Source organism: Oryzias melastigma, linkage group LG12, assembly GCF_002922805.2.
Source record: "Oryzias melastigma strain HK-1 linkage group LG12, ASM292280v2, whole genome shotgun sequence".
Classification (NCBI taxonomy): domain Eukaryota; kingdom Metazoa; phylum Chordata; class Actinopteri; order Beloniformes; family Adrianichthyidae; genus Oryzias; species Oryzias melastigma.
In genome coordinates, this window is record NC_050523.1 from 10162467 (window position 1) to 10171535 (window position 9069).

At 34.6% G+C, this 9069-nt stretch overlaps 1 protein-coding gene across 2 annotated transcripts in view; it reads right to left on the reverse strand.

Moving 5' to 3' along the window:
- Positions 1-9069, reverse strand: part of mapk10 (mitogen-activated protein kinase 10) — a 40815-nt gene that overhangs the window by 6268 nt on the left and 25478 nt on the right. The window contains exons 5-9 of one of the 2 annotated variants that reach the window (XM_036214592.1): positions 8806-8864; positions 7750-7888; positions 6690-6855; positions 6101-6172; positions 1645-1827 (exon numbers count right to left, since the gene is read on the reverse strand). In XM_036214592.1, coding sequence (XP_036070485.1) covers positions 1645-1827; positions 6101-6172; positions 6690-6855; positions 7750-7888; positions 8806-8864 — 619 coding nt within the window. Of the gene's footprint in view, positions 1-1644; positions 1828-2514; positions 2587-6100; positions 6173-6689; positions 6856-7749; positions 7889-8805; positions 8865-9069 lie in introns of both variants that reach the window. The other variant, XM_024299844.2, reaches the window with a different exon arrangement.

Genomic DNA, 9069 nt, shown 5'->3' on the forward strand with positions numbered 1-9069 from the left:
ATTTAAAATAAACGTATCTTATTGAACTTTATTTGATTAGTTCAAATTAATTTAAAAAAGGTAAAAGGGTACATTTTACAGCACTTTATGGTTCAATTTAAGAAATATATTTAAGTCAAAAACTTTTAGTTGTTGATCTTTTGTTTTTGGAAGTAACTAATGAGGAAAAAAGCATTTACATGAGTTTTTTCTTCCCAAAATCTGTTTTTTTTTTTTTTTTTTTAGAATTTTTCTTAATTTTGTTGTAGTTTGTGTTCAGTTTTCTATTAAATTGCTCCTGACTTTATATTCATTCGATTTTTGCTACAGCATTTGCTTTCAATCTATTTAATATTGTTAGATACTTCTCTATTCATTTATCCTGAACACTTTCTGACTTTATTTATTTTTCTGCCGTTTGCTCAGTACGCTGCATATTTTCAAACCTCTAAAAAATGCTTTAAACATTAACAGAGCCCCATGTGCCGCCTCTCTCCTACGCACACGGACCTTCATCAAAAATAGCAGCACAGTTGAAGAAGCTAACAGAGAAGAACCTTGACAGGTAGAAGAGTAGATTTGCTTGTTTTTCCACCTTTATTTTGGACCATTTGTCTTTTATTTCATCAGTCTCTTTTTAAACACAACAGTTGGAACAACAAAACACAACTTCCCACAGAAAAATCCGAATGTACAAAATAAAAAAACCTTCTTACGCCTATCCTACTGTCTCTCCAGGTATGTTTCCTTTACAACAGTTACTCCAGCAGACCTTAGCTTAAATATAAAAAGCAATACACTGTAATTTTCTTCTGATAAAGCCTTTAATGTTGAAAAACAGGAACAGAAAAATAATTGTTTTTTTTCTTGAATTCAATTTAATTTTATTTACAGCCTAATATAACAAAAAATGTCCTCACTGGGCTTTATCAGAAGAAAAGTCAGAATAAAAAAAACATTTATCAAAAATGAAAGAGGAGATAAATAAATGTTTAACTTTTTAAAACTGAAATTAAACATTTTCTTTAAGATTTCTTATATTTCTGACACTTGACCAACAAGTAAACAAGTAAAAACAAATTGTTTGTTTTTTACATATAAAATTTACGGTTAAAATTATATTAAAATTGTAAAAAACAAAGAAAAAAATGGCATAGTCTACCACCAAAATATTCCAAACTATTCTAACAACAGTATGTGTGGTAAGAGTTTGATTTACTGTTTACTGGGTCCTGATCCAGCACTAAACAGAAAGAAAATTCACCTTTTGTAAGAAATTCATCAGTTTTTGACATTTTTTTACACACTATTAGAATTTTGATGTGCCAGATAAACAATACTCCAGCCAGTAAAACCTGTTATGTAAAACCAAACCCACTATTGGCAGCTGTACTGAGCAAATAAGAATGTAACTCAGCTGAAATTTGAAACTGAAACTGACTATTTGTGCTGTTTTCCATCACTTCCATCACCACTCTTCCTATTTAATTTACATCTTTTTTCAGTGTTTGCGTTTTATTATATTTCATTAAATGTGATGTAAGTCTAGTGATGCTGTTCTAAACATAATCCTAGCAGTAAAAGATAATTGTTTATTTTTAGGATATGATTTTCACATGATTATGCATCATCTACTTATGAAAAAATAATCAAAAGTTCTCTTACCTTTGAGTTTGTTGTGCTCCGAGTCGGCGGGGAAAAGGCAGTCGGGGAATAGTTTGGGAAACGTGAGGCCGGCGTACTTTGGCCGGTTTTCGACGTAGTTCCTCACCGTGGGCTGCAGCTTCTTCATGAACTCCGGGGAAGGCGTGCCCAGCTGCTCAATCACCTTGTTCCACTGGTCGATGTCTAATGTGGCAGGTCAAGGTTCAGAGAAACACACCGCTGGAATACAAAGCATCCCGCCATCCTTCAGAGTCAACCACAGTCGCACAAAGCTTTTCAAAAACCTCGAAATCAATTGTAGAGGAGCAGTAGAGACTGGAAATGTTGTTTTGATACAGTTCTGAGGAGTTTAACTTTTGTCACCTTCACCTTTTTTTAGGGAAGTGGTCTTTTAATTAATACTTCACAGTTTTTAGTCAAAAATCTAGGACATAGTTTCTGCAGAACGATAAGAGTTCATCAGTGATTTGCCTCTGACTGTTGCTAAGCAACCCTGGCCCCTTTTACCCTTCTTGTTGCCTTGTTTTTGCATTCTCCCACTAACTTACAGCCCCTCACAACTAATTTTCTTTATATTTGTCAGTTCAATCATCAGAAAATTGCCACAAGAACATGTTAAAGACATTTCATGGGATTGGGTGTTTAATAATCTTCTCCACTCCTGATATTCTCACAGAGAGCCGGCTCAGACCATATCAGTCCACTGATCTTTTTCACAGGAAAACTTCACATCTTGTGCTTTTACTTTTTACTTTCCAGCAAGTTAACGTCTCAATCGCTATATCTAAAATTGTTTTTTTTTTTTTAATGCATGGCTCCAACACCAAAGCAGAGTTTCTCCCTTGAAAGAAGAGATGATCGGAAGGATACGGTCAGTCCCCGGGAACAGCACTGTTCCTCTTATCACCTCTCCAAAGATGCAGCCGACTGACCACATGTCCACTGGAGTCACACACACACACACAGCATCATACGCCACAAACACAAACGTTGTGTCTCTGACAAGTGCAGAAAAACATCCCTAAATTCCAAAACTCTCAACCGCTAAATTGAAAGAATTGTATGTTTCCATGTCAAATTTTGCTTTACTCCAAACTCAATTTGAGCCACTTCAAAGTTTGCAACTTCAGATTACAAGCTCACACCTTACTGTATATGTCGTCATTTAATTTCACGCTCTTTAAAAGTTTCGCCTTAACTTAAGATTGCTTTGCAGAAGCTTTTTTTATGTCAAAAAAAACCCCCAGATTCACATCAAAGATACTTTTTTCCCTGCAGCTTTCTGGATGTGCGACATATCAGTGCATTAAATACAGTGTTACAGCAATTGTTTTGTTAATCTGGGCGATAAAAATTACAAAGTTTGCTTAAGTAGTGCAAAAAAAACCTCAATATTAGTCTTTTTTGTAAAGTTGATGCCAAAAAATAACCTTTTTTAGTATGATTTATGACACAGGGTGAGGATTAGAAAATAATTAAAATAGAAAATATCAGCAATCTTCCTGTTTTTCTTTTTTTTTTTAACAAGAGCTAGAAAGAAAAACAAAAGTCCACAAAATGCTAGAATTGTTTCTCTTCAATCAATGTTTTATTCTTTTAATCCATCACATTTTTATGACTCCACATATTTTACCTTTGTTAAGATGTAACCGTGTTTAAATGTTTTACTGTCTCCTTGTTTTAAATGTTTTATTGTTTAATGTTTTGATATATTTTTAACTAACTGTGGCTGCCTCTTGGACAGGACTCCCTCTGAAATCTCAAATAAATTCAATAAAGGTCAATCAATAAATAGATTTAGCTTAGACTATAGTCACACATCCCAAAATGCCACCACCTGATCACTGAAATGTAAGTTTTTCAGTCAGATTTGCAATTTGCCGAACAGCAGCAGTTGTATTTGCTTTTTTAGGAAAAAGTTTAAAGTTTTCGGGAACCAGACGATTTTTTTGACATCATTTAAAGGCTGACCGGAGGTTTCACGGTAGCATGCAGGTGGCAGGAAGGCAGTAGGCACTTTCATAAATGGCGTTTCTTATTCCAAATTAGCCAAATAAAGGTGTTTTTTGTAACACAAAAAGCTGTCATTGTTTTAGGACAAAGATGCAAACATGACATTAAGCTCCCCAAAGCACCAGAATAAACTATATCGTAAACATCCACCTTCTTTTTACCCTTTTTGGGACAAAATATGAGTATTATGAAACAAATCAACGATGACAGACGCCGTGCAGCGACAGGGGATGCAAATTCTGGCATATCTTGGCACAACACCAGCTGGCCCCGTGTCACCCAATTTCACAATGACGTCATCTCTGCATTGTCTGCATTCGTGACCGCACCAACGATTTTTCAAAAAATCTTGAAGATTCTGCCAGTGCAGTTTCTGTTGACTTTGTGTCAACTTTGTGTTTGAAAAAAACAAAAAGTTGTTGCGGAGGTGTCTACATATCCAGTACATTAATCCTTCACTGTTGGGGCTACAAAGCTGATAATTTCCCACAAAACACACACAAACACACTGGTGTTTGTGCCTTAGCCTAATTAAATTAGTACTGCAATGAAAAATGCTGGTCATTCTTCTTGTTGACAATAAACACCAATGAAAGACCGGAAGAAACGGCGCCTTAGGGACCTCGCTTTTTATCACGAATCCACCCACATGTGAGGTCTGCAGGAATGCAGATTGACTGCCATTAATCTTTGTTCACTGTCACACACGGAGGCTGCAGAAGAGCAAAAAAAAAACATTTACTTTGTATCCTGCATGCTTTTTTGTTTTTTTATTAATTTTTTAGTCACCATATAACCATTAGTTTGCAAAAATTAACAGATTTGTTTGGCAATAACATTTTAAGAGTGTCAAACAGATGCAACTGAGAACAAAATCTTTCTTAAATTATAAAATAATATTAATTTATATTCTAAGAGAGTTATAACTTCTGCCAAGTACACAAGTTGTTTACACACAAAAAGTAAAAAATACTGCCACAACAACTGAGAAGTGTGGGTATTTTTCATAAATACTCCATACATTGGAGATATTTTGCTTAGATTTGATTCTGGAGAAAACACAAAAATATTAAGAAAAATGACAATACATACATAAACAAAATGACTTTCTGAAATAGTCTGCAATTAGTGTATTAATATCACACTTGAGGGATAAAGTTTTGGAGAAAAAGTTGCATCTGTGGTTAGTTTTTCTAAGGAAGAATCTCCATGCAGGACCACATTTGATTAGATCATAATACGCTAAAAAAAAGGTTAATTTAAAGAACAGCAAGCTTTTTAATAGGATAGCAAGATTCTGGAAAGCTCGGCTCAGATAGGTGAGACCGGAAACCGCTGCTGGATGCGCTTGACCTTTGAGCCCTCAGGCGGCACGGCGTGAGGCATCTGCATGCCGCTGTGATCAATATGGCGCCACGGGCTCGAGTTAAACTGCTTCCACTTTTACTACACTCAGCTATACCCAGAAATATAATTCAAAAGTGGGATCTGTCTATCAAAATGAGGCGATAATTTGCATATATGCTGCAATTAATAAATATTTTTATTTAACTTACAAATTTAAAGCTACTTTTGTCACATGATGCAGAAAAATTAATGCATAAATTAGAAGATGAATTACTTAAAATTGTTAAATAATTAAATTTGGTCCAACTATGTTCATAAAGGTCAAATTACCATTAATGCTTCTTAGTAATAGCTCAACAGAAGGCATAATAATCTTTTCTGTGAAAATCCATCATACTGACTGTGCAGCTGCATGCCTACAGAAAGGAAAAAGATCATCTACAATGATAAATTAATTAATTCTAAATAATAAAATAATAAATTTGTCGGTCTTTTTGAAATGAGCACAGCTTTTTTATTATGTGTTGTTCATGAAACTATAATTTACTGGTTTTTCATTGCAGTAATTATGTGATTATTTAGTGCTCCACTCAAGTATTCTGTATATGTTAGTAGTTTTGATTAGTTAAACTGCAGTAAGAGGCGTTTAAGGAAAATATGTTTATCCTGCTGTACTTCTAGGTGCCAATCTGGGCTTCTTTTGTTCACACTTCTCTACAAAACAGAGACCATTTCATCCAATCTGTGGGACGTAGTTACATTTTCTCCCTGCAAGAGACTCTTCGCACTACTACTGTGCACATATGAAGCTCAGTGGAGTGTCAAATCTACGGTTACATCATCCTAAACACGAGGAAAAGTGGACTTCCTGCTTAACTTTCATCAAAATTCCAGAGTGTGCTCCCTCAGAGGATGGATCAGGAGTGGAGAGCAAATTTTGGACACTCTAGTGAGTGGGAGCTAATGGGACTTTACCTTTGACTTTATACTCAGAGACAGGATCCCCCAGATAACACTTGACTGAGAGAAACTGCTGAGTGTGTGTTCCTGAAACTGTCATCATTTCTGCAAATATGAAACAAATAAACAAGGATACAGTCCCGTCCAGGAAAAAGGATTTTGTGGCGCACCATTTCTCCCATAATGCATCCCACCGACCAAATGTCCACTGAACGTGCGGGAAAAGATTGAAAGGAGAAGAGGAGGGGGAAAGCAGAGGTTAGTGTGATCCAAGGTGTTATTCTAGAGAGAAATCTTTAGTAAGAGGCATGTTACAGGTAAAGTGCATTGTAGGAAACTAAAAAAATAAAAAATAGAGATAAAAGCAAAGCCTTAGAAGAACCAACAAGCTGCAGGATATTGAAAGTCTTAAAGCCTAGGGCTTTTATATTCAAGAGGACTCTGGCTAATGAATCATAGCGAGCATCCAGGCTTTAATGTCCAGAGGGCTTTGAATCAGTGTGACTCAGCTCTAACACTTGAGTTCACTCTCAACTGAACTAAAATTCCCAGTAAAGGTTTAGTTTTGTCTTTATTGTCCCTGAAACGATATCGCAGTGGCTGCTACAAGAGCAACACACAGATCCGGTGCAGCAAATCAAAGGCAAAACTGACAAATGCTTCAATTTTAAAACTGTCTTTGTGTGAACCTGTGGAAAAACCCTCTTAAAATCAGCGTTTCTCACCGTTCTCTTTGTACCCCATTCCCAGGATGACCTCTGGGGCTCTGTAGTACCGCGTCACCACATACGGGGTCATCATGAAACTGGTTCCTGCTGTTCTGGCCAAGCCGAAGTCCAAGATCTTCAGAGTGCAGTCTGATTTCACCACTATATTGCTTGGTTTGAGATCCTGGATAAAGGACAAGAACATATTAAAGCCAAAAAGGAAGAGCTTCTTTAGCTGATACATTATTTAAATTATATTATTCATATTGGCATTGGTAATATTGGTGTAATTATCACAGTAGCTTAACCTGTAAAGAGACATTTTATCACAGAATTGTTGGGGATTAATGTAACCTCTACAGATATTAAATGTCTATTTAGCTATTTAAATGCAGATGTATTGTAACAACTTTGTAAAAGTGACTTAAAATATTACTTTCAAGTTAAATGATGTAAAAATAATATTATAATAAAACATGTACCGGGAAAGACTTTTATTTACGGTTTTGCTAAAAAAAAATATATATATAGTCATTGTATGACTTTATTACAAATTTGTGGTGTTTTCGTTGCCACATTTGCTTTAGGGCTGTTTAAAGAGAAGGTTTGAGTGTTTGAGGGAACATTTGTTAAAAGATGCAAAAAAGAGAAAAAACATCATGTTGACACTGGTAAAGACAATTAAGAAATAACACAAATTTGTCATTTCTGCTAAGATATTATTTTCACTTCAACAGTCAATTTATAACACTTATAGAACCCAAGATGCTAGCTCATATGTCTGTTTTTATTCATGATCATCTATTTAAATCATACTTTATAAACCACATGCCTTTTTTTGTTTGTTCTTTTATTTCCAATATAAAGCTGTTCATTTGAATATCCATTCTGCAGTCTGTAATAGGACTGTATTTTAGTTTTTTTGTAGACAATATATGTCTATCCTAATTAACAAAGCAAAGCTAGTAAAACTGAAATCAGCATTTATTTCCTTAACTTTGCATCCTTACTGGTTGAGACCTTTTCTTTTTCTAAAGAAGCCCTAATACTGAGAGTATGAAAAGGTCTGGATTCCTACCCTGTGAATGATGCCTGCTGAGTGCAGATGTTTGATTCCACACAGCATCTGGTAGAGCAGGTAGGACATTCTCTCATGGTCGAGCTCCATCTGAATCACCTGGCATAAATTGGCATCCATAAGCTCCATCACTAAGTACCTGAAATCAGAAAAATATTTTTACTATTCATATGTGAGTGGCTGATAAGTTTGATTTTTGTAGCATTTCTCACTTTAAAAAAGAAAAAAACATGAAGCAATCAAGCCTCTGCGCATAGAATTTGTGTGTGATTACTGTATACCACAAGTAGCTTCACTGAGCATCTTTCACCGACGGCTTTTACTGTAATTGGTCTTTTCTTATTTATGAATGTAAAAATGCATTAAACACCAACACTAAAAAAATTTTTTCTTAATACTAGTTTCATTTTTTTTGTGAATTATTAGCAGTTACACCGTTTATTTTTAATTAATATTAATTCATAGTTTTTCTTTAAATTATCATGAGTTACAATTTTTTTAAGTTATTAGTAGTTTCATAGGTTTTCTTTAAATTTATACTAGTTTCATGTTTTTTTTTTTTGGTGAATGATTACCAGTTTCATAGTTTTTCTTTAAACTGTTAGTAGTCTCATAGTTTTTCTTTACTGTTTGATGATCATTGCTTTAGAAAAAGTTTCTAAAGTTTCAAATATTTCTGATCAGAAAACCATATCTCCAAATTCAAATATATTTGGTTGTTTGTGACAAGTTATTAGAAAAAATATTTTAACAAAACACCTAAAACTGCAGTTTTCAGCAAACATATTGAGTATTAGAATACACAGCAAACTGTTTTTTGAGATAAGCATAATTTGAAGAAATTCCTAGAAAAAGGCAGTTGATCTATAAACATTCATGAAAACTATTTTAAAGCTATTATAATATATTGCAAATTTAAATTTTTTAAAATAGTTTTAAACCCATTCATATTATTCACTGATGCATGAAGCATATGAAACCACTTTCAATTTTAAAGGCTCTAAATAAAGGTTTCATGAAATAAACTTTGCAAAGAGTGGCTTGCCGTATACTTACACATCTTGAAACTCTTCTAAGGATTTCTGTGGTGTGAAGACATTTAATAAACTGATAATCTGAAAGAAAAAAAAAGCAAGAACAAGATTAACGTTAAGATACAGTAGTTACGTTTTTCCACACTGTGGAGGTTCATCTATATTTGTTTTTATATTAAGGAATTGTGGATGTTTGGAACATCCATCCATCTTCCTCCGCTTCATCCGGGACCGGGTCGCGGGGGCAGCAGTCTGAGCAAAGATGCCCAGACTTCCCTCTCCCCGG